This window comes from Thalassophryne amazonica, chromosome 3 (assembly GCF_902500255.1).
Source record: "Thalassophryne amazonica chromosome 3, fThaAma1.1, whole genome shotgun sequence".
In the NCBI taxonomy this organism is placed as follows: domain Eukaryota; kingdom Metazoa; phylum Chordata; class Actinopteri; order Batrachoidiformes; family Batrachoididae; genus Thalassophryne; species Thalassophryne amazonica.
Genome location: NC_047105.1, coordinates 112,620,360 through 112,646,636, shown reverse-complemented (window position 1 = coordinate 112,646,636; position 26,277 = coordinate 112,620,360). Strand labels below are relative to the sequence as shown.

Sequence of the window (26,277 nt, the reverse complement as noted above, 5' to 3'; positions counted from 1 at the left end):
ATTAACTGTCAAACGTACCCTTAATATAAAGTGCTGTCAGTTATTGTGAGAAGCCAGAGGGAATGCATTTACACAATACATGGAGAGGTTTTAACAACGGCCTCGGAAACATGCAGAAGAGTAAAATTTGCTGTCAAGATTATGAAGTCAGAAGTGATTTGGTTCATTTTATTAGAACATACTCAGTGTGTGCATTTTGTAAAAATAGAATGCGATGTGAGCGTTATGTGGTGCTGAGCTGACGAGCCACTCTCTGGTATCGTGTTGACGTCCTCCGGCTGATGATGCTGCAGCAGTCCTCACTGTAGTACAACCTACAAAATAACAGCACAGACACGGTGACATACCCGAACTGTGGCTGTTATGTGGAAGAGGAATGGCAGCAGATTGAATCTCTGACCTGTTTGAACGCAGCTCTTTGTCTATTTGTTCCAGCGTCTTCCCTTTTGTCTCTGGTAGCATGAAGCAGAAAAAAACTCCAGCTGCTACAGCGATCACCCCGTACAACAGGAACATCCCTGACAGACCAATCGCATCTGTCGATTAAAGCACACAGTTCACTCTGTAGTAACCTTGTAATAAACAACGTGCTTTGAACTCGCAGGTTTTTGCTGAAAGGCTGGGTCTAGATCTAGAGCAGGGGTGTTAAAATTCTTTCCTGTGACGGGCCAAAAATGAATCTGAGCAGAAAGCCACAGGCCAAAAATAGATTTTAATGTTTTGTCAAAGTTTTTTTTTTTTTTTTTTTTTTTTTTTTTTGCACAAAATTAACCAGTATATATGCAATCTCCTCCTGTGCATGGCACGTAATAAAAAAAATAAATAAATAAAATATCGATGTTTCTTTTTGCTAAACAGTTTTCAAAGGATAGACGCCTTGCTGACGTGGTACTGGATAATATGTTTACAATACGTGATGTGTAATTTAAATGTGTGATTTCAATGTCCAACAGTCTTTGCATAATGTTTTTCAATCATGTAATGATGGCATTAAAAATAAAAAAAAAAACATTAAAAATCTTGTGGTGGTGGGTTCTGAGCCCTTTAGATGGCAGAGTCCACTCAAACACAGGCTGACCATCAAATCAAATCAATTTTATTTATGTAGTGCCAAATCACAACAACAGTTGCCCCAAGACCATCAAAGAAACACTGCAGCACCCCACAGTTTCAATATGTAAAATTGAGCACAGATATAGAAGTGCAGTACTCCTTTTAGAAAACTGTTTGGGCAGAATACCTCTTTTGCTGTAAACAACATGCTGAGCAATGCAACAGCCCAAATGAAAAGGGACAGCAGGCCAAACGTGGTCCGCGGGCCCGAAATTGGGCCACTTGGATTGAGAAAAAAAATAGCTAACAAACTTGGATTGCCTTGTTAGGTATGGAAAGTACTTAAGGTGGAAAATATGCAGAGCTGAGACACTCAAGAGGGACTGGTACACATGGAGTAACTGATTCTAAAAATTTTAACACAAAATTATTATTTATTTTAAGTATTAACTCACCGATAATATTCAAAAAAGTACAGGAGACCAACAGGTGGGCGGCCCAGTTGAAGCAGCTGGTGAATGCGAATGCCCTTCCTCTGACAGCAGCTGGAAATATCTCACTCAGGAGAAGCCACGTCACTGGACAAAGAAATAACCTTAATAGATCTCAGCTTGATTAAGCTAGTTATGATACATTAAGAGTTACTGGTCCACATGATCCCCATACAAAGCCTTATAAAACCATATAAAATATGTCCTGCTTGAATAAATGAGGGATTTATCAATCAATCATGCTACACACAAAGTATTCATGGAGGCAGCATGAAAATTTTGCAGCTTTGCACAATGATCATGATTCAAGCTCATTAATAAGGAGCGAAATCAGCAGTGGTGGGCACAGTTCCGCTAACCGCTAATTAGCAAAGCTAACTTTTTTGTTAGCGGATTAGCTTTTCATCTAACTTCAAAAACCATCAGCAAACCAATTAGCTTCCGATAAATTTAGTTCCAATTTACCCTATTGACATATCCCATAATCCCTTGCGCGCCAGAGTCGCTGCAGTCAAACAACAGAGAATCCACATGATGACAACTGTAAATGAATTTTATACTACAAAAATATAATTTTTTATGCTTTCATCACGTTAATAAGAGACTGCATGCATGATACCCTGGAAACTTGCTAAAACAATTCTAACAAATAATCCATGTCTGTTACGTTTAATCTGTGTGGAATTTAATGAACGCAAACCTAATTTCAGACATATATATATTAGTCTGGAACAAAGAGGACAAACAGTGTTGTAAATAACAATAATCAAGATGTTAAAAGAGCAAACTTCACTTTCCCCCAGAACGACATGATCAGGAAGTGAGCGTAGCTCACAGCAGTGCCCATTGAAAATAACGGAGAGACAGCCTGTGATTATTGCATGTTTACATAAAACAAACGCAATAACCACGTCTATAATCCCAGAGAATATAATCATGAGAGAATAGGCACAATATAAAAATAGTTTTATGTTGCGATGTTAATGTTTTTTTTTTTGGTTGTTCTATATAATTAATAACGGTGAAAAACATTTATTACCCCTGTTGGCTCCTGTCTGCTATGTACTTTGCAGCAGTGAGGTAGCTGAGCTCAACTCTACCCCAGCAAAAGCGACCTAGCCATCAGAATGCCACAAAAAACAAAAGTCATTACCCTTGACAGCATACAGTGGTCCAGCCGTGAGGCAGACGTCTTGAAAAGGAAAGCAGGTCTGACTTATGGTTTTGATTCATAAATCAAATTAATCCAGATAGAATAACTACATTAATGTAAAGTGTTAAAATGTACAAAGTGAATATATAACACATATCTGTTAATTCTAAAATAATGCACTAATTCTGAAGATTTGCACATTAACACACAGATGCCTAAAGGGATTATGGGTATACTTAAATCAAATCAGTTTCATTTATATAGCGCCAAATCACAACAAACAGTTGCCCCAAGGCGCTTCATATTGTAAGGCAAAGCCATACAATAATTATGGAAAAACCCCAACTGTCAAAACGACCCCCTGTGAGCAAGCACTTGGCGACAGTGGGAAGGAAAAACTCCCTTTTAACAGGAAGAAACCTCCAGCAGAACCAGGCTCAGGGAGGGGCAGTCTTCTGCTGGGACTGGTTGGGGCTGAGGGAGAGAACCAGGAAAAAGACATGCTGTGGAGGGGAGCAGAGATCAGTCACTAATGATTAAATGCAGAGTGGTGCATACAGAGCAAAAAGAGAAAGAAACACTCAGTGCATCATAGGAACCCCCCAGCAGTCTAAGTCTATAGCAGCATAACTAAGGGATGGTTCAGGGTCACCTGATCCAGCCCTAACTATAAGCTTTAGCAAAAAGGAAAGTTTTAAGCCTAATCTTGAAAGTAGAGAGGGTGTCTGTCTCCCTGATCCGAATTGGGAGCTGGTTCCAGAGGAGAGGAGCCTGAAAGCTGAAGGCTCTGCCTCCCATTCTACTCTTACAAACCCTAGGAACTACAAGTAAGCCTGCAGTCTGAGAGCGAAGTGCTCTATTGTGGTGATATGGTACTATGAGGTCCCTAAGATAAGACGGGACCTGATTATTCAAAACCTTATAAGTAAGAAGAAGAATTTTAAATTCTATTCTAGAATTAACAGGAAGCCAATGAAGAGAGGCCAATATGGGTGAGATATGCTCTCTCCTTCTAGTCCCTGTCACTCTAGCTGCAGCATTTTGAATTAACTGAAGGCTTTTCAGGGAACTTTTAGGACAACCTGATAATAATGAATTACAATAGTCCAGCCTAGAGGAAATAAATGCATGAATTAGTTTTTCAGCATCACTCTGAGACAAGACCTTTCTAATTTTAGAGATATTGCACAAATGCAAAAAAGCTTAATATGCGCATTGAATGACATATCCTGATGAAAAATGACTCCAAGATTTCTCACAGTATTACTAGAGGTCAGGGTAATGCCATCCAGAGTAAGGATCTGGTTAGACACCATGTTTCTACGATTTGTGGGGCCAAGTACAATAACTTCAGTTTTATCTGAGTTTAAAAGCAGGAAATTAGAGGTCATCCATGTCTTTATGTCTGTAAGACAATCCTGCAGTTTAGCTAATTGGTGTGTGTCCTCTGGCTTCATGGATAGATAAAGCTGAGTATCATCTGCGTAACAATGAAAATTTAAGCAATGCTGTCTAATAATACTGCCTAAGGGAAGCATGTATAAAGTGAATAAAATTGGTCCTAGCACAGAACCTTGTGGAACTCCATAATTAACCTTAGTCTGTGAAGAAGATTCCCCATTTACATGAACAAATTGTAATCTATTAGATAAATATGATTCAAACCACCGCAGCGCAGTGCCTTTAATACCTATGGCATGCTCTAATCTCTGTAATAAAATTTTATGGTCAACAGTATCAAAAGCAGCACTGAGGTCTAACAGAACAAGCACAGAGATGAGTCCACTGTCTGAGGCCATAAGAAGATCATTTGTAACCTTCACTAATGCTGTTCCTGTACTATGATGAATTCTAAACCCTGACTGAAACTCTTCAAATAGACCATTCCTCTGCAGATGATCAGTTAGCTGTTTTACAACTACCCTTTCAAGAATTTTTGAGAGAAAAGGAAGGTTGGAGATTGGCCTATAATTAGCTAAGATAGCTGGGTCAAGTGATGGCTTTTTAAGTAATGGTTTAATTACTGCCACCTTAAAAGCCTGTGGTACATAGCCAACTAATAAAGACAGATTGATCATATTTAAGATCGAAGCATTAATTAATGGTAGGGCTTCCTTGAGCAGCCTGGTAGGAATGGGGTCTAATAGACATGTTGATGGTTTGGAGGAAGTAACTAATGAAAATAACGCAGAACAATTGGAGAGAAAGAGTCTAACCAAATACCGGCATCACTGAAAGCAGCCAAAGAGAACGATATGTCTTTGGGATGGTTATGAGTAATTTTTTCTCTAATAGTTAAAATTTTATTAGCAAAGAAAGTCATGACGTCATTACTAGTTAAAGTTAAAGGAATACTCGGCTCAATAGAGCTCTGACTCTTTGTCAGCCTGGCTACAGTGCTGAAAAGAAACCTGGGGTTGTTCTTATTTTCTTCAATTAGTGATGAGTAGTAAGATGTCCTAGCTTTACGGAGGGCTTTTTTTTATAGAGCAACAGACTCTTTTTCCAGGCTAAGTGAAGATCTTCTAAATTAGTGAGATGCCATTTCCTCTCCAACTTACGGGTTATCTGCTTTAAGCTGCGAGTTTGTGAGTTATACCACGGAGTCAGGCACTTATGATTTAAGGCTCTCTTTTTCAGAGGAGCTACAGCATCCAAAGTTGTCCTCAATGAGGATATAAAACTATTGAGGAGATAATCTATCTCACTCACAGAGTTTAGGTAGCTACTCTGCCCTGTGTTGATATATGGCATTGGAGAACATAAAGAAGGAATCATATCCTTAAACCTAGTTACAGCGCTTTCTGAAAGACTTCTACTGTAATCTTTTTGAATTTTTATGCTTAAATAGATTTTTGCTAATTATTAGTGGTCTGGGAGCAGGCACCGTCTCTACGGGGATGGGGTAATGAGGGGATGGCAGGGGGAGAGAAGCTGCAGAGAGGTGTGTAAGACTACAACTCTGCTTCCTGGTCCCAACCCTGGATAGTCACGGTTTGGAGGATTTAAGAAAATTGGCCAGATTTCAGATTTCTAGAAATGAGAGCTGCTCCATCCATACTGATTGGTTGACTAATTGATTCTATGTATAAACCAACACAAGTGAATATAACGTGTGTTGGTGTTTACAAATAAATGTGCTTTTGTGAAATATGTCATTTTTTTCATTTGTTAAAAAAGGGCATTTGCAAAACAGAAAAGCCTGTTAAGTTGTGATTCAGGTCGACAACCGTCTGATATAACTGGGGTCAAAATGCATAGAACGCTGCCATGTACTTGCGCCCAGTTATATGACACTGTTCTGCTAAATTTTTGGGCAGTTTAACGGTTTAGCAATAACTTTTCAGTTAGCTGATTAGCAGTTATCGAAGCAAACTTTCTGGTTAGCTGTGCCCACCACTGGAAATCAGACCCAGTTTTAATGATTGACGACTGTATTATCCAAGCAGTAATAATAATAATAATAATAATAATAATAATAATAAAACCCTTTCAAGTGAACAGTCACTCCACAGTAAAATAAGAGCAATCCAAGATTTCTGACCTCCGCCAATCCGGAGCTGGATCACCTCCAAAATTCAGTGGAGTCTTCCATGCACTAATATCTACCTGTGGTACAAATTTGGTGGGAATCCCTGAAGTAGGTTTTTTCTTTTACGTAATCCTTCAAAACGAAATCTTGATCCAAAATCCAGATCTGGATCACCTCCAAAATTTACTGGAGTCTTCCATGCCCTAATATCAATCTGCGGTGAAACTTTTGTCAAAATCCGTGCAATAGTTTTGACATAATCCTGTTAACAGACAGAAAAATAAATAAACACTGATGATTTTATTACGTCCTTGCAGACGTAACAATGGATTCTTCAGTATTTCATTTAGTTTGGGTCATGGCTAGGGTAGCCACCTTTCAGAAATGAAACTAAAGGATGCCCACCACGGCTCCTCAGGGCCACTACCACCACCCACTAGTGGTATACTTAATTTTGAAAAAAGCATTTAGTCATACTTAAAGCTTTACGTGCCTCACATGAAACTGTTAATGATAAACTGTGCAGTCATTGAAGTGTGCAATAATAAACGTAAATATTAAGGAAAACAGATTGATAATTTTAGCATTTAAAGTGAGGACAGTTTTACTTTAAGAAGAGGAAATAAAAAATAAAAATACTTGTTCGCCTACACTTTGCCTTGTACCCATTGCCACTAATGCTGTCAAGTCAGGGGTTCTTCCCACTCACGTGTGTACTTTTGCAAACTTTTTGCTTCTTTGGATGCAGTGGAGTTTCGGGTGTAGACACGCCAGGCAACCCGTGACAGGACCAGAAAGGTGGGCACACAGAGATGCAGACGTAGAAGTCTGAGGTCTATCCGCTGTACCTCGCATCGGGTCCTCGCTACTTTTATTTTGTTTATTAATCCATTTTGATGAGTGTGTGTGGGGGACATTTATGAAAATACAGAACAATACAGGACGCAACAATTAATTGTCAAATAAAAGACAATTCTGTATTTTAAGTGACGGGTGGCAACCCGAGTCATGGCCCTAGCTGTGGCAGCAGGCTGGCACGGTCCAGAGTGTGCACACTAGCTAACAAAAGCAGGTGCTGATCAGATTACATAGTGTGTGTGAACTCACCCAAAACGATCAGTCTACTGCTGGCAATTTTACAGCGAGAGAATGAGAATAAGAATAAGGGGGGGGGGGGGAGAGAGAGAGATAAGAACCCACTCTTAGGGCACTGTAGTTCCCTCTATCGTGAACTCATGTCATATCGTGGTGTGCTCTTTTAAAACTTTTGACACAACGCCACCTAATTAAGGCACACGTCTATTAGACAAATATATCAGGGGGCATCATGGAAAAAGCTGTCGGCATGTGTCGTAGGTGGGTTCACCCCCTTACTTTTAACACTTTTTTGATTAAGAAAATTTGTAGTTCTGTAGAATAACCGATTTTGAATAAACATACATACTTGGTCCAAATCCAATAGAGTACGCACTGACAACAGCCATCAAACAAAGGACAACGATCCAGTTCCCAACCGTTCCACTGGTTCCTTGAGAAGATGCTGCAGCACTTTCCAGTGGACCTTGTTTAACTTTGTCAAATACCACATCTCCATGTTGAGTGATATTGAAGAGGTTCTGGCTGTCTTTACCTGGCACACCAGGAACTGTTTGATTATTAAGAGTTAAATGAGGTATGATCGTCTTGTTGTTGATGTTGTACTCAGAATTACAAGGCCTCTTGGCATTTGTCAAAGAATGTCCACTAAGAAGTCCGATGGTGATCAGACACAGTGCCATAACAGTACAGCCACTGATGAGCAAGGGTCTCCTTCCCACCCTGTCAGAAAATACCATGGAGATCAGAGTAGCAATCACTTTCACCACACCTAAGCCCACGGATGCCAACACTGCAGAGGTGTTGCTCTGGAACCCCACGGAATGAAAGATGGTGGAGGAATAGAAGAGAATATTGGGCTGACCTGTGAACTGCTGAAAGATCACTAAAGCCAGTCCAATCAGAGTCCGTTTCCTCATGTTGTCTTTATGCTGGAAAAGATACATAATGCTGTATTGAATCTTCTCCTTTTTCCTGCTTGAGGTGACTTCTAAGTCTTCTTCATGGTTTTCAGTGGAAGTCATGAGGTCACATTCAGTTTGCGAGCAGTCCCTCTGGATTAAAGAATGTTTCGTTTTCCATGTGAGAAACCATATGGAGAGCAGCTGAACCAAAGTCGGTATTATGGCTAATCCAAACATCCACTTCCACCCTCTGTTGTACTCAGACAGAATGTAGTTCATGCCGTAGGCTGTCAGGATGCCTACAGTGATCCCAACTTCATACAGTGTTACCAAGAAGCCTCTGCGGTCAGGGGTGACCATTTCAGACACAAAGATGCAGCATGACATGGATGATATGCACATGGCGAAGCCCACTGTGATCCTACCCACAACCAGTGCCATGAAGGAAGTGCTAATCAGGATGAGACTGCCAGTCAGGATCAGGACATTGCTCAAAAGGATGGAGTTCCTGGGGCCGTGTCTGTCAATCAGAAAGCCTCCCACGAAGGAAGCCACCAGAGCTCCAATCAGCAAGGAGCTGACCAGACCCTCCTGCTGGACACATGACAGCCTGAACTCAACCCTGAGCTGCAGCAGCGCACCTGAGATGACTCCTAGCTCATAGCCAAAGATCAGGCCACCCAGACTGGACACTGCACTGGCCAAGAGTAAGATGGTGGAACCTAGAAGGAAAAAAAAACATTCATATGGTTTCTTCACAAAATACAACATGGTTCTGTGACACAAGCTGTGTGTAGGATTTAAAAACCTTTACATGAACTTGTACATCAGAAATATTTGGTTTAAATTTTGCTGTGAACCTGTCAAACCCACCATCATCTGTAAGTAGAAGGTCATAATGAGTGACTTTTCAATCTGCTTCTTTGAGACATTTGGTTGATATTTCATTATAATTCTTATACCCCCGTCACACATAGCCGGAATCACGCAGAGTGGCGTCGAACTTATGAATTGGTGCACATCTGAAAAGTGTCGGACTTCAGTCCGAAAACGTTCTCACAGCCATCTGCGGAAGTTGACACAGTTGGTCAAAATTGGCTGACGGCCCTGAGTGTGACGCACATGTTAAAAACATTCCGGGCACGGTCGAGATGGGACACCTATCCGACGGCGGTCCATGTGTTACCTGAGGAGCATCTGACCACAATGTACATATTCTGATGGGGGCAAAACGGGATCCAAAGCAATTTGAGCGCATACAAGGGAACCTCAAGATGGATCTGGTACAGCAAAGCCTACCGATATGACCTGCATGTGCCACGTATAATAATGGGTCCGGGTCTTTTAGTGAACCTTATGGCTAGTGGTTGGCGATCACCTTAGTATTTCTTTTTTCTCTTATCATGTCCACATCTGCTGGTGGCGTGTCCAGCCAGCCCTACACGTGTCTTGTGAAACAGAGATCACGTGGGTGGCGTGACATTCAGATTCCCACTGCATGTTATGATCTGAAGGTTGGATCACCTGGGGTAGCCTGTCAATGTCCGCGGTGTGCGCGCGCTTGCTGCAGCCCATTGCAACAGCGACATATGTTTTTATGTATGTCTACGTGATGACAGCAAGCAGACACATGCGCGTCATAGTGGACAATTGTTAGTTCATGCCCGTCCAAACACAGTACGTGTTCCCCAGCTCTGACGTCCAGAACCACAGATCTCCGCAGCCACTCCTGTCGGTGGCCACACCCACTGTCAGTTCACCACACACACCAATGTGTCACTGTGTGTGTTTGCAAAGGCACACTCGTGGGGCACTTAGACAAATTTCACATCCAGCTCGACGGTGTTCGTCTGCTGACTGCTGTTGTGTTAATATAGTACGAATGATCATGCATTTTCTAAGTGCCAAGCGAGCGGTGTTAGATGTTTGTATGTGTCACCTGGAATTTGGCCGACACCTGCTGCGAGAAGGTTCGACGGGCTCTCACAGCGCACACTCTGTCTTTCAGCCACTAGTGTGCGCAAATATTTGTTGCAACAGGTGTATGAGGTGTTAGAGGCAGCTATGATTTTACATGTATTCCATACGATTCCTGCTTCATGTGCACATCATGCGCAATTCGACCAAATTCGCACTATGTGTGAAGGGGCCCTTAGTCATACCACTTGCTGTTGTGTGTCATTGACCACGCAATATTTATTTTTTAGCGTGCAATTTTGGTGCTGTATGAAATGTGCTATTGCATGTCCCAACCACCGCGCATGCTCACACTACTGGGGGTGGCGTTTAGCTAAACATGATGGAGTTTGTTTAGCGGATGATGATTTCAAGGAGCTAATTGACGGTGCTAATTCTTCTAACATAAAAAAACAAATCCACTACGTACTCCATAAACCATCTGGAGGCATGTAGAGCTGTTAGCATGAAGAGGATGAAGTTAGGATGAAAAGCTGGACAAATTTCTGACATGATTTTTTTCACTGCACTGAGGAAAGCAGACGGCGGCCTGTACATGAAGTCTGCCTCTCCTTCTGATGGCAGTCTGTATATGAACTACTGAGAACAATTTTGGACTCCTATTTAAAATTTGTGTTGGACCATTAAGCACCAGTGACGAACACCAAAATGTAAGTCCCTTTTCTGTTGTTTATAAATTAATAAAATATCAAATGACAAGCATCTATTTTCAAAGTTATACAAAAAAATGATGAATGCTTTTACATTCTTTCAATGGAATGAATGTTTAATTCAGTGAAAGATGGAACATTCTACGTATCTTTCAACAAATTAAATATGGTGGATGGAACATTCCATCTTTCACCTCAAGAAATATTCGTACCATTGAACTCAAACATTCATTATATGTATATTAGCCAACCCAATGCAAATACTTTTTTTAACATTTCAATACTGGCTAACTTTAATGCAAACTACATCTCATTTCCTCAATATTTTACATCATCATACTGTATTTATTGTATTATTGTGGCTCATAAATATCCTTAGAGCTGCATAAACAATGTATTCTTCACTGTGGCTTTTGTGCAGCTGCTCTTCAAATAAAGCTGCGAGTCTTTGATGTGTGTGATCTGTTGACAAAAATGCAAATGAGGCAGAGCAAAATTCAACCTTTGTGAGGTTGTATGTATATTATGATTACTAGTGTTTTTTTTTTAAATATGTGTAAAAAAACAAACAACTTCATCCTTATATTTTTGTGTGTGTTTTAATACCATCTGAATGTGGAGTTTCAGAGAATAAAGCACAAAATGCCATCTATTGTCACTTTTAACACTTTCTGCTTTCACCCACCGAATGAATCAAATGCATTTTGATTCCACACAAAAAACAGTTAAAAAAATAAAACTCCATATATACTGTGCAATATAAAATCCCACATTTAACATCTTTATAATATAGCCACACTGATGTAGCCACACTTACCCATTGCTTATGTCCTGTTATCAGCACATTTCAGTTTGGCCTTGCACATCCGATGTGGTTTCTTAGAGCACATCTGCTGCAAAACAAAAGAACAGCATATCAAAATATGATCCCGGTTTGTCTCACACAGCAAATGTCGAGTCCTGCTTATAAAGAAGACGAGGGAAGCCACAAAGGCCTGTTAGTGACCTGTCACCATGACAATCCTGTTATGGCCTGTTATGATTAATTTAATTAGGGTCTCCACTTGATATGAACTCAACAAAAAGCACAGCCGTCAACAGCTGTCCTGCTACTGTTTGGTTATTTATTTATGCTTGTTCTGCAGCACACAAATGTGTCAAACCTTGACAAAGAAAGTACAGACAAAAATTTCCCATTCCTGGTCACTTTAAAGCCTGATGACTGTCTTACAAATTCAAAGAACTGCTTCCCCAAAATACAACATCAGACAGATGACTACTGACTAAGGACTCCTTCACACACAGCGCAAATGCGAGCGTACACGAAACTGTCGCAGCAGGAACATAGTGTGAGCAGCAGGAGCACACTGGGTGGCTGCTGTGGAAAAAAAATAAAAATAAAAACCAGCTGGAACATGTGCAACCATATCACGCCGCTGATGTTGAGAAAAAAATAAAAATAAAAAACAGCTTGAATGTGTGGAACCACATCACGCACTGCTGTGGAGAAGCAAAAAATAAAAAATGCATGCCACTCGTGGGATTTAAATCTGCACTTTATAAAAACTCTGATTATCAGACGGAAACTTTACTACTGCGCTACCATCACTCTCTTATAACAAGAGTGTAAAACGCCTAAAATCAACAAGGAGATAAATGTATTTTTAAAAAAGAAAAATTAGACGATGTACACGAAGAGGAAGTTTTTGTCATCTTCAGTTACATCGAAAACCCCCCCGTAATAACTGACAAAATGGCATTTGTTACGGCATATTTTTGGTAATACGTGACTGAAAGTAGTGTAGTTGTCGCACTCTTGACTTGTAGTGCTGCGGCGAGCCGCTCACAGGACACGCGTGTCCAGCCTGACACGCATGTCCTGTAAGACAGACCTGACATTCAGACGGCTTGCTGCGTGACCACATGATCTGACGGTCTGTTTCACCTGGGACAGCCTGTCAATGTGTGTACCGTGCAGTCACTCACTGCAGGCCGTCGAAAATGAAATATGAGAGATGAGATTTATTGTCATTGACATTACACGAGTGCAATAACAACAAAATTATGTTTACACTCCAATTACCTCAGACAAAATACAGCAATTAATCCACAGTTATTACTAGTTTACCGTAATAATGGCACACATCAGAATCAAAGACAACACATATACATTTGACATTGTTTATGTGCCCTAAACTTGAAGCAGTCTGTCATCCGAATTGAGGCAAAGTGGGTGAAGGCTGCAGCAGGAGGGGCCCGTGCCGACCAGCTTGGGAAGTCGAAGGCTGCAGCAGTAAAAACCGCGCTGCCTTCGAGGTGGCACGGAGGAAGCCAGGGTAAGGGGAGTGGAGAGACACAAGGGGAGGGTAATAGGGATGGAGGGAGGGAGACATACGTCATGTGCAGATGAGTTAACTTTCTGTCAGTTTCTGTCCGTGTGTGCGTAAATTCTGACGTTGCTAGGCAACAGCAGGCTGGGAGGGGGGTAGATAGATGAGAAGGGGGAGCCAAATTCCTTCACCAAGGCCATAGAGCCTTCTGGGGGATGAGCAGGGCATTTGACCTTCAGGAGCCGATAAGGCTGCCATGTTCATGTTAGATGGAGAGATACAGAATTCCATTTACTGCACCTCTGACCATCTAGAGTCCAAATTTATGAAGAATATTCTCCGGTCCTCAGCAGCACATTCCTTGGCAACGCAGCGATATGCTCTAAGATGGTATCTATTTTGTGTTTGAGTTCAAGAGTTCATGCAGTCTGAGACTCCATGGCATTGCCAAACTCATTAATCATGATGGACAGATGAGGGGATGAGATTCTAGTAGCAGCCATCTTGCTAATATTCCTGTGAGTCAGGGCAGCGCACAAACCAATCAGGGCCAAACCTCCAACCATAAAAGCAAATAGAAATGAATCCTCAACGTCTTCCACAGAGAGTGGAGCCAAGCATGCCACACTCCATTTCTCTCAGGCATCGAGAACACAGCCCACTGGGTAGGTTCCATCAGGGCATGCAGGGTCCCCCAGCCCTGTTTTCCTTGTTGAAAAAAAATGGTGTCAATAGCGCTGAGAGACCAGTTGATCAATTCCCTGGTTAATCTAAATCTTAATTTGAAGAATTCACAGTCTGGTGAAGCTGGAACTTTGAAGGTCAGAGCAGAGATAGGAGGAGAGGGGAGGAATGCGACCGTCCTTGCCGGAGTCCCAAGCTGAAAGTTGAAATATGTTTTTATGTATTCCATGTGAGAACAGCAAGCAGACACACGCATGTCACAGTGGACAGTGTACACCAGTGGTGTCCAAACTATTCCAGAAAGGGCCGAGAGGGTGCAGGTTTTCTTTGCAGCCACTGACTCCAGCAGGTGATTTCACTGATGAACTCATCCCTTTTGCTCAAAGAGATGTTAATTAGTGAAATCACCTGCTGAAGTCAGTGGCTGCAAAGAAAACCTGCACCCTCTCGGCCCTTTCTGGAATAGTCTGGACACAACTGGTGTGCATGGTATGTGTTGCTCAACCATGACGTCCAGAACCAGAGATCTCAACAGCTGCTGCCTGCGGCCATGCCCCACTGTCCGTTCAGAGCCAAGACCAATGTATCACTCTCTGTTTCTGTGTTATGTGATCTTTTTTTTTTTAGTTATTTTGTTATGAAATTGTATATGTAGTTAATGTAGTACTTATCTATATATCTGCCATGCAGGTGGTCTCTGTGTTTTTAATGTGACACGTCGTGTGCACTGAGCCATCATTTGCAGTTGTCAGTGAGTTTCTGGCTGGCAATCAGCTGGGGGCAGCTCGCCGTGCTGTGTGCGCTCTGACGTGGCTGGCCAGTCCCCATCTGTACATACATATTAGCATCACCCCCAGCACTCCACATGTGTTGTGGAGGGTGGGAGGGCGCGAAACACACACACCACATGTGTGTTGCTTTGCAATGCCACAGTTGTGGGGGCACTTAGACAAATTTGACATCCAGATCGACAGTGGTCATCTGCTCACTATTTTTGTGGTAACAGTGCAAATGGTCACACATTTTCTAAGTGTCCAGTGAGCAGTGTTGGATGTTTGTCTGTGTCAACCAGAATTTCGCCGACACCTGCCACAATAGGGATCGAATGGGCACTCACGGCTGCCCAGGCCCCATTCCCCTTAAACAGCTGGAGTTGTGTTAGAAAAGCCAAATCAACATATAGATCCCATTCCAAAGAGCTTTGGTAGCCCTGGTCAAAATCAGAGCAATGCAACAAAATGTCATTGAATGGGATTCAATGTACAAAAAGGAAAACTGCATTTAAATTCTCCAGAAACAATTAGTTGTAAAAGAGAATATTTTTAATTAAAAATAAAAGATATTGGATTTACTAGTTTAAAATGTAAATATCAGTGTTGCTATATTCTAAAGATGTGTCAGGCAAAGGCTGAGGCGGGGCACAAACAGGATTGGACACAAATACAAGACTCATACTGTGACTTAGGAGTAAAAAGACTTTATCGGAGAAAACAAGCAAAGGTTCGGTACGCTGGTGGTCAAACAGCCAAGCAAACAAAACTGGAAGGAGTAGGCAAGGTCGTCGTCAAAAACAAGCAGGTTTCACTAACACGGCAAGGCAGGATACAGAGGCTGAGACGAGTGCGAGGTAAAAAACAAGGCAAGGTCGATACATGGGTAGACAAAAGAACAAGACTCCTGGAAGGCTGGTAAGTAAATTAAGACCCTTCGGATGCTCCCTTGTTTGCACTCGGGGTCACCACAGCAAATCCAAGGTGGATCTGCATGTTGAATTGGCACAAGTTTTACGCCGGATGCCCTTCCTGACGCAACTCCACATTACATGGAGAAATGTGGCAGGGGTGGGATTTGAACCGGGAACCTTCCGCACTGAAACCAAGCATACTAACCACTTTGGCACCACCCCTGCTTCCTGGAAGGCTGGTAAGTGAATGTGGAAATTCAACAAACTGGCAGTGATGTGGCAAACACAAAGGACTTAAATAGAACCAGTGGTAATTAGGGAACAAGACACAGGTGCTGGAGAACAACTTGGAAGGGGAGTGTGGCAAACAGAAGGGATGGGACACACCCACACCAAACCTTGAACACCAGATAAGAGAGTGCAGTAAGACAAAAGCAAAGTGAATTGGGCCCACCTCAAAGGTGAACCTAAAACCACCATGATCTAAACAAAATGTCAAAACCACTAATGAACAAAACCCAAGTACAAATAAAATAAAGACCTAACATGAAAAAACAACAAATTAACCAGAGAACAAATGCAAGTACTGAAAAGAAATCAACAACCGAAATAAAGGCTCAGATAAACTAGAATGGAGCAAACACATGGCCTAAGTAAGATAAACAGATAATTCAACAGATAATTTGGGGATTTCATATATAGATGGGTGTGGGGCAACATCTTGCATTGTATAAAATCATGATGATCCATTTTGAAACCTCTTCTCATTTGGCCTGGGTTAGGGCCCCTTCACACATACAGTAGTATTCAGAATAATAGTAGTGGTATGTGACTAAAAAGATGAATCCAGGTTTTGAGTAAATTTCTTATTGTTACATGGGAAACAAGGCACCAGTAGATTCAGTAGATTCTCACAAATCCAACAAGACCAAGCATTCATGATATGCACACTCTTAAGGCTATGAAATTGGGCTATTAGTAAAAAAAAAAGTAGAAAAGGGGGCGTTCACAATAATAGCAGCATCTGCTGTTGACGCTACAAACTCAAAACTGTTATGTTCAAACTGCTTTTTTAGCAATCCTGTGAATCACTAAACTAGTATTTAGTTGTATAACCACAGTTTTTCATGATTTCTTCACATCTGCGAGACATTAATTTTGTTGGTTTGGAACCAAGATTTTGCTCGTTTACTAGTGTGCTTGGGGTCATTGTCTTGTTGAAACACCCATTTCAAGGGCATGTCCTCTTCAGCATAAGGCAACATGACCTCTTCAAGTATTCTGACATATCCAAACTGATCCATGATACCTGGTATGCGATATATAGGCCCAACACCATAGTAGGAGAAACATGCCCATATCATGATATTTGCACCACCATGCTTCACTGTCTTCACTGTGAACTGTAGCTTGAATTCAGAGTTTGGGGGTCATCTCAGAAACTGTCTGCAGCCCTTGGACCCAAAAAGAACAATTTTACTCTCAGCAGTCCACAAAATATTCCTCCATTTCTCTTTAGGCCAGTTGATGTGTTCTTTGGCAAATTGTAACCTCTTCTGCACATAGGGCTGTCACGATTAGGAATTTCTGGAGACGATTAATTGTCAGACAAATAATTGCGATTGACGAATATATTCTCTATTTTTTTTCCCTTCTTTATATTCTACTATTGTAGTATAATTACACAACTCTGGAAGAACGTTTGGCTTCTGTGAGTGGAGAAACTGGGAATGGTGCAACATTTTTATTTTTATCTTCATTTTACATACAGTCCCAACTTTTTCTGAATTGTGGTTGTTTCTGTTGCATTTCTGAAATTGTTTCTCCTCATCAGTCACGTTTTGTGCTTAAACACTGCATTAAGCCCATATTGAACAAATAAATACCTTTGGAAAGTAACAGCTGTAAAGTTCAGAGTTCTCACCTGCTTTTTGTGATCTGTGCATCTGAACATCACCACAGCTTCTCCATGTCAGGGTTTTTTTTTGTGTGGCTCAGTTCATTCATATATTCTCATTTTTTAAATATGTTTTTAAAGCTATTTGACCGTTTATTTCATCTCATGATCTCATAAATTCAGCATACGATGCGCACATGGTGTGAACAGGACAGTAACGGCAGAATCACACCTTTAGAGAAAGTTCAGAGAGAAGTAAAGGCAGCTTCACGTTTTCGTTTTGTTAACATGTTCACTCAGGTTAAAATCCTCTCTGCTCCGCGCTCACTGCGCACTGAACGTGTCGAGCCTGCATTCAGGAATCTCCCTCACCCACCCCCTCCCTCGCAGTCTGCAGCCTGTTAACTCCGCGCGCACGCACACACACACACAGGCACAGACACACACACCGACAGCTCCGCATTTTAGACGGCTTTTGAAGAAGACGGCACTGTTTTAATCGGTCGTCAGCATCCTTGTTATTGTCCCGCCTTAAGACGAGAGCGAGGCTGCAGCACAATGACGTCAGATTCTGAGTCGTTTTATGCTTTGTGGATAAAATAAATAATTCACGGTAATCGCGAATATGAAAAATAATCGCGATTCATGAATACTGTAATAATTGTGACAGCCCTATCTGCACATCTTTTATTTAACAGAGGGACTTTGCGGGGGATTCTTGCAAATAAATTAGCTTCACACAGGCGTCTTCTAACTGTCACAGCACTTACAGGTAACTCCAGACTGTCTTTGATCATCCTGGAGCTGATCAATGGGTGAGCCTTTGCCATTCTGGTTATTCTTCTATCCATTTTGATGGTTGTTTTCTGTTTTCTTCCACGGGTCTCTGTTTTTTTTTGTCCATTTTAAAGCATTGGAGATCATTGTAGATGAACAGCCTATAATTTTTTGCACCTGTGTATATGTTTTCCCCTCTCCAATCAACTTTTTAATCAAGCTACGCTGTTATTCTGAACAATGTCTTGAACGTCCCATTTTCCTCAGGCTTTCAAAGAGAAAAGCATGTTCAACAGTTGCTGGCTTCATCCTTAAATAGGGGACACCTGATTCACACCTGTTTGTTCCACAAAATTGACGAACTCACTGACTGAATGCTACACTACTATTGTGAACACCCCCTTTTCTACTTTTTTTTTTTACTAATAGCCCAATTTCATAGCCTTAAGAGTGTGCATATTATGAATGCTTGGTCTTGTTGGATTTGTGAGAATCTACCGGTACCTTGTTTCCCATGTAACAATAAGAAATATACTCAAAACCTGGATGAATCTTTTTAGTCACATAGCACTACTATTATTCTGAACACTACTGTAACAAGACTGAAGCTGGCGCACGAAGGAGGAATCGTATGCCACACGTGAAAAATCTGAGCCACTCCGAACGCCTCGTACAGCAGTCACAACAACCATTCGGGCACAGCACATACACTCTATATTCGCATGCCGCTTGCGGCAGAAACCCATTCAAACAGTGGGCAAGTTGAGGTCGCACTGCCATCTGATCATGTTCACAGCATTCGCACGGCATGTCGTACACAGGTCGGATATATCTTGCCGCGGCCAAGGAGCTGAACAAAATCATGACATGGCCGAATGGTGCGATCGAGGCAGCCTTTACATCAGAGGCATTCAACCCACTCTCGGCCAGAGTTGGCCAAAGTCCAGGTGCCACCTACAGACATCCAACACCACTCGCAGGGCACTTAGAAAAGGTGGGGCTATTTGCGCAGCTGGCAGGAGAGTAAAGTGCAGGCGACCACATTTGAGCTGGATGTGCGAATAGCCCCATATTTTCTAAGTGCCCCACGCGTGTACCATTACCAAGCAATGCATGTCATACAAGTGTGCATGACACACACATGGCATGAGGAGTGTCCCCCCCACACACACACATACCATGATCCAACATTGTCAGGTCCAGCTGAGGTGGCCGGAGTGCGATCACTGTCCAGTGTGCATCTGGACAGCTGTCATGTCCAGCTGGAACAGCTGACTGCTGTGTACTCACAACTCAGCTGGAGAACACATATCTTGCCATAAACAACACTCCACGCAATGCACATGTGTGGGCAGGCTCTCATGCTCTTATGACATGCTAATAATTACGTACAGACAAGATCACATGGGGACCGGCAAGCCAGGTCTGAGCACGCATGGCACTGTGTGAACTTTGTTATGAGTCAGCCGGCCAGCCGACTGTCACTTCCACCATGTAAAATGTACTACACATGACACACAGAAAGAGTGGAAAACAAGTAAAAACATAACATAAGGGGAAAGATCATTCATGTATCATCACTTTGCTCATAGCGCTGTGGACACACGTAGCGTTTCAGCTGATCTCCGGGCCGTGACTCACTGTCAGCTGGAACTGACAGTGCACATGACGTGTTAAATTAAAACACAGAGATCAGACAGATGCAGGACAAATAAATAAATACAACAACTACATACATATTTTCATAACGAATACATAAAATAAATAATCACAGAACAAAGGAACAGAGTGAGACTTTTTTCCGTGAGCTGTGAGTTGGTCAGCAGAGGTGGGCGTGTCACTGCGAGCAGCTGCTTTTGAGACCTGTGTCCTCACAAGTCACAGCTGGAGAACACATATTGTACCGTGCAGGATATCATATCACAACACTCCAACGTGAGGCGCATGCATTGCCTTCTCAACGTGGGCAGCGGCAAGCGCATCAGCGTGCACATCATCAGGCAGGTTGCCCCATGTGAAAAGATCTGTCTGATCATGTGAACACTCAGCTGGCAATCCGACTGTCACGTCCGCCATGTGAGTTATGGGCCACATAATGCAGTGTCCTTCAGTGCGCCGCTTGCTGGACACCTTGGACACACGATGCCGGCTGATGTGTCCACGATATGAATGCATGGCTTCATTCATGTCAGTCTATTAGCTGCTCCCCCGGTGGTTTCTCGGGCTGCTTCGGTGGCCTTGGTGGGTGCCCTCCCTGCCCCTTATGCTGTCCTGGTTTTCCTGGTTTCACCTGGGGCTCTGCATCCTGGGTCCCTTTCTGTCAAGGTATGTGCACCCGCCGTATGGCTCCTGTCATGCTGGAGTGGTCCATGTCATATGTTAAAGTTCTGTACTTGGGTCTTGGTCCAACACACCAGCCACAGTAGACATTGCCTATTCAGCTATGATTTGGATCTCCTTATGTTGATGGGCCAGTGTTCGTGGCCGTCCCCACAATTCAGTTCTGAGTGTTCCCAAACGGATCAAGACTCCAGTGTTCTGGAATAGGTGTATGGATCTTCACTAATTAGACAACAGACTGTTACTGTCACTGCTTGTTTATGTGTGGCTGTTTGTCCTGGTATGTTGTATCAGGGGGGTTCCACCTCTTTGGTGTTTCACTATTACATCACCTCACTGTGATTACTGTCACCACTCGTCTTTTGTTCTTGTCTGTCTGTATGTTGTTTTGGTTTTCAGCCCTTCTTGATAGAAATGGTCTGTTAGCTTTAAATAAAACATTATAGGTTGATCAAGAAGGGCAGGTGAAGGGTACACGTGCACACCACGTTCACCCACGCACTATATGTTATCTGTTTTTCAAGATCAAATTGCGTATATATACCAAAAAAACAAACAAACAAAACGGTTCTGCCAGTTTTGGCATATACCATCCACTGTATATGCAGACAGGGTTAAAATAAAAAGACATGTTGCTTGTTTTTGTTTTTCAAACTGGCTGTCCATACTTAGTAGCCATATTAATAATTCAAAATTCTATTCAATGTAGCGCAGCCTTGTTATAGGAATTGTGGTTAAGGATACGTAACTGCTTCCGTAATGTATAAGAATCTACGTATCAAGAGCAAATACGTAGCCTCATAATCCCGTGACCTATATTGACCAATGAGATGCTATGTATGAATAGAATTTCACAATATGGCCGCAAGCAGATACCCACTGCCTTTTTTTAAAAGGTGGGTAAACATAAATTAAACAAGAATGTGCTGGTTCATTGTAAGACTTAAATGATTTATTTTCCTTTTAAAACTTTCAGTCAGTTTTAATTTTTGCATTAATTATTCTGAATTTATCATTGGATAAATTTAAGTGCAACACAGGGGAACGTGAGGATGATACTTGTATTGTCTGCTCTTTATAACAGGAAGGAAATATTAGAAACTGCAGCGTTTTCTTTTTTTACCGTGACAAACGATTCATGACCAGTAACATGATTGTGTTACATTTAAACAGTACATTCACTGTTCCTATAATGTTCTGAATCTGTGCTTTCATATTATTTTGTGCTTAGGGTTAAGGTTTCTCAAGGCTCAGTCCAGGAAATCATTAAAAGCCTGGATTTTCGTCTTGATCCAGAACAATCACAAACCCAGACACTCCAATTCCTTACTCAGCTTCTCAAGTGTTGCAATTAGAGTATCCATTGACTCCACAAACATCACAACATTGTCCTAGAATTCAAGGTCAGTAAACATTTCCTCAACAAAAAAGCACCTCATGCTCTGGTATTTACAGCCAGCTACACATGTGGCTGAGTCCGCTGCAGCAGAGGAGAAGCGCTCCCGACCTCGGCATCCGTAACATCTCCAATGGATTATTCCGGTCCCGAAACACCCACTCCCGGCAGAAGTCTCTCCTTCCTTCCTCCTCCATCAAGTGGTGGTACATGAAATCCGTCTTCTTTTAGGTAAGACACTAAAGCTTTGTCGACTAAAATAAGATTAGCCTGCTCTGTACCAGGCTAAAAACACAAAACTTTAACCGACTAAGAGCTTTGTGCAACAACTAACATCAAAAGATGAGTCAACTAAGTGAGTTTAGTCCACTAAACAAGATTAGACCGTTTTATGAAACCAGGCCCAGGTTTTTTTTTATAATGCATGACTCTAACAACCATGTTTTTCAAAATGTTTTGTGCAAGCACTGTGATATAGAGTACATAGGCTGTGTGTGCCGCTAAGGGCTGATATGTAAGAAACTGGTACAGGATGCCACACAAGTGGGTACTTTACTGATTTCCAAGGAGGTGCTTGTGGTGTCTCACAGAGAACCAGCAGGGGGCTGGGCTTGAGCTGGAAAAAGGTTGGATCCGTCCCTGCCTTTTTACTCTTTAATTCATTTTATTAGGAAACAGAGTGTGCCATGGCCTCAAACTTCACCTAAATTCTGGGTCTTTAAGTGAAGCTTGGGACTCGTGGCCGGCGATCACCTTAGTATTTCTTCTGTTTTTCTTGTTGTTTAATGCTAATGCAAATTATACTGTATTTCTTGTTTTTCTGATGACTGATTCTGTTTTTTCTCTCTGTTTAATGTGCAGCTCCATCCAGAGATGGGAGTTGTATTTGTGCTGGTGACCCTTTTGTCCTGTGCACCAACAGCATTTCCTGTATATTCGTTTTGTGAATTGTTCTGTAATTTATGTCTGTAGCATGGCCCAAGCAGAGGGTCACCCCTTTGAGTCTGGTCTGCTTGAGGTTTCTTCCTCAGAGGGTGTTTTTCCTTACCACTGTTTGCTCTGAGGGTTAGTAAGGTTAGACCTTGTTTGTGTGAAGAGCCTTGAGGCAACTCTGTGATTTAGCACTATATAAATGAAAATAAATTGAAAAAATTGAAATTTTATTAAATCAACTCCAGCTGTACAAGTAGAACGGGACACAGCCCGCCTTGAACCAGTGATATCCTGTATGAGAGGTAAGTGCACTGCACTAATGTACTGGTCAATGTAACTCATCTGTTTTAGCCTACTGATACCACCAACTCAATTCAACATAGATGTGATTTTTAAAAAAAGAAATTAAAGAATCTTCCCCTAAAATTACTTTGTTCTGCCACTAGATGTTACACAAGTTCTGCATTCCGAACCAAAACAAAGTTTCCACTCATGGCCACTTCTCACCTCTCTGCACTGAGCACAACAAACACTATCTGGAGCCTTTAAACAGGTCTAGTAACTCCATGTGGGAAAAGCCAAATGCATGTTGAATGTCGTCTGACCACATTCTTAAACAGAGGAACTTTTGGCATCTGATGCAGTGTTCCTCAAACTTTTAGTCAGTCTCAAAGAAATTTGATAAGTGCTAATAAATATAACAATTTGTAAAGGGGCAAATAAAAGTTATTTCAACCAAGTAGATCTCTAACATTCGGAAGCGTATTGCATTCACTGGATTAAAAAAAAAAAAATAATAATAATAATAATTACACCGCAGATCTCGTAATTACGAGAAAAGATCTCATAATTAAAAGAAAATATCTTTTTCTAATTACGAGATAAGTTTTTCTTTTTTTTTGTAATCCCTTCCGTACAATGGGCTTCCGTACTTCCAGTACCTCAGTAAATACAAGCGTGAGTCATAATAAAAAAATCAGCCAATTTGTAACCTCCGACACTGCACCACTTCTATACTTACACAAAGTGTGGATTTTCCCCTAAAATGTTCATGAATGAATGAAAGTCCTCCAGCGATGTGCGGGGCACCCAGACTGGCATGCAGCAGACTGATCTCGTAATTATGAGATCTTTTCTCTGAATTATTTTTCCAGCTCAGAGGACGGCTCATATGGATAAAAATAAGGTTGTCGCTCGTTGTCTACCTTCCTGAGGTTGGAAACTAGTGTTGTTTTTCTACAACATTTCTCTTGGCTCTGACCCTCATCTGCGGGGTCGGGTCTCGCCCTTGTTGGGTTGGCGGTCCCTGCCCAAGCTTGGGGAGTGGGTGTGCCAACTCCTCGGCCTCATCCTCCCCGCTGCTTGCTCCTCCCCTGTGGGGTCATGGCCCATGTAGTGTGGAGACGGGGTGCCTCCCTGTGGGCCGCTACAGGGGCCCTGCGCACTTCCCCTTGTGTGGGAGGGTGTTTCCTGTGCATCCGTGCTGCTCCCCCGGTGGTTTCTCGGGCTGCTTCGGTGGCCTTGGTGGGTGCCCTCTCTGCCCCTCATGCTGTCCTCATGCTGGAGTGGTCCGTGTCATATGTTAAAGTTCTGTACTTGGGTCTTGGTCCAACACACCAGCCACAGTAGACATTGCCTATTCAGCTATGATTTGGATCTCCTTATGTTGATGGGCCAGTGTTCGTGGCCGTCCCCACAGTTCAGTTTTGAGTGTTCCCAAACGGATCAAGACTCCAGTGTTCTGGAATAGGTGTATGGATCTTCACTAATTAGACAACAGACTGTTACTGTCACTGCTTGTTTATGTGTGGCTGTTTGTCCTGGTATGTTGTATCAGGGGGGTTCCACCTCTTTGGTGTTTCACTATTACATCACCTCACTGTGATTACTGTCACCACTCGTCTTTTGTTCTTGTCTGTATGTTGTTTTGGTTTTCAGCACTTCTTGATAGAAATTGTCTGTTAGCTTTAAATAAAACATTATAGGGTGATCAAGAAGGGCAGGAGAAGGGTACACGTGCACACCACGTTCACCCACGCACTATATGTTATCTGTTTTTCAAGATCAAATTGCGTATATATACCAAAAAAAACAAACAAACAAAACGGTTCTGCCAGTTTTGGCATATACCATCCACTGTATATGCAGACAGGGTTAAAATAAAAAGACATGTTGCTTGCTTTTGTTTTTTCAAAGTGGCTGTCCATACTTAGTAGCCATATTAATAATTCAAAATTCTATTCAATCGTAGCGCAGCCTTGTTATATGAATTGTAGTTAAGGATACGTAACTGCTTCCGTAATGTATAAGAATCTACGTATCAAGAGCAAATACGTAGCCTCATAATCACATGACCTATATTGACCAATGAGATGCTATGTATGAATAGAATTTCACAATATGGCCGCAAGCAGATACCCACTGCCTTTTTTTAAAAGGTGGGTAAACATAAATTAAACAAGAATGTGCTGGTTCATTGTAAGACTTAAATGATTTATTTTCCTTTTAAAACTTTCAGTCAGTTTTAAATTTTGCATTAATTATTCTGTATTTATCATTGGATAAATTTTAAGTGCAACACAGTGTTGATTTTTGTCCCTTTTTTAACTTGTTGGACTTGAAAAGTGCTTTTAAAATAATTTAGCCTAAAGGTGCAGTGATTTATCATTAGGTAATTGTCAGATAAGAAAACTACTCAATTACTTAGCCACAGTTATGACAATAAACTGTTTAATTATTCAATAAAAATCCCAGTTTCCCTTACCAAAAAATAGTACTGATAAGTATATAAAAAGTAAACTGGAAGTATACTTGAAACATACTTGCATGTACTACTTTTTGGTAAGGGTTGTGTTTCAGGTCGTGAGAAATGTAACAAAATATATTAGAATTTTTGGGGGCCTGTTGAGTGGGGAGAAAAGCATAAATAGATATAACACATACTGGACAATTACGCCAATTTTCCTTATTTTCTGACATTTATAAATCGATTAATTAAAAAAACAGTCAATGTACTGATATAATCCATAATAATGCTCATGTATAGAAGGTAAAGGCCGTAACGCAAAGAGAAAGCTGATTTATCTCACTGACATAAGAAATATAAAATACACCAAACAAAGCTCATTTACCTGATCGATTCATCTTCTGATCCTTTTTGCAGTTAAAATCAAGTTTGTAGAGGAAAAGTTCCGCTCTTGTTTCTTTGGCAGACTCGAGGTCAGACTGCGTGAAAAAGAGTCCACACAGCGACAGACAACACACTACAATATTATAAAAACACACCGTTATTATAAACCGAGACACTTCTGGAAACGTGGCAGCGCCGTGTCAAGTTACAGGAGGAGAAACTTTGCAAGAAGACAAACTGGAGGACAGAC

The 26,277-nt window shown here is 41.6% G+C and overlaps 1 protein-coding gene across 2 annotated transcripts; it reads right to left on the bottom strand.

Annotated features, from left to right (window-relative positions):
- Window positions 1–201: 201 nt before the first annotated feature.
- Window positions 202–26,277, bottom strand: slc2a10 (solute carrier family 2 member 10). 2 transcript variants are annotated; one of them, XM_034167318.1, is made up of 6 exons: window positions 26,029–26,277; window positions 11,674–11,749; window positions 7,674–8,951; window positions 1,509–1,631; window positions 401–536; window positions 202–314 (listed from the first exon to the last, which is right to left on the bottom strand). In XM_034167318.1, exons 2-6 carry the CDS (start codon window positions 11,675–11,677, stop codon window positions 224–226), a joined length of 1,632 nt encoding a protein of 543 aa, XP_034023209.1. In that variant the 5' UTR covers window positions 11,678–11,749; window positions 26,029–26,277; the 3' UTR covers window positions 202–223. The 2 variants fall into 2 exon arrangements, with proteins under 2 accessions (XP_034023209.1, XP_034023210.1); XM_034167319.1 differs by having other exon boundaries at window positions 11,674–11,746.

What these genes read in the sequence shown, in the direction of transcription:
- slc2a10 (XM_034167318.1), bottom strand. An exon ending in CTCTATTGGATTTGGACCAA is followed by an intron (nt 1,632 to 7,673) that starts GTATGTATGTTT and finishes TTCTTTGTCCAG; the next exon opens with TGACGTGGCTTCTCCTGAGT. An exon ending in TACTTTTTTGAATATTATCG is followed by an intron (nt 537 to 1,508) that starts GTGAGTTAATAC and finishes TTTAATCGACAG; the next exon opens with ATGCGATTGGTCTGTCAGGG.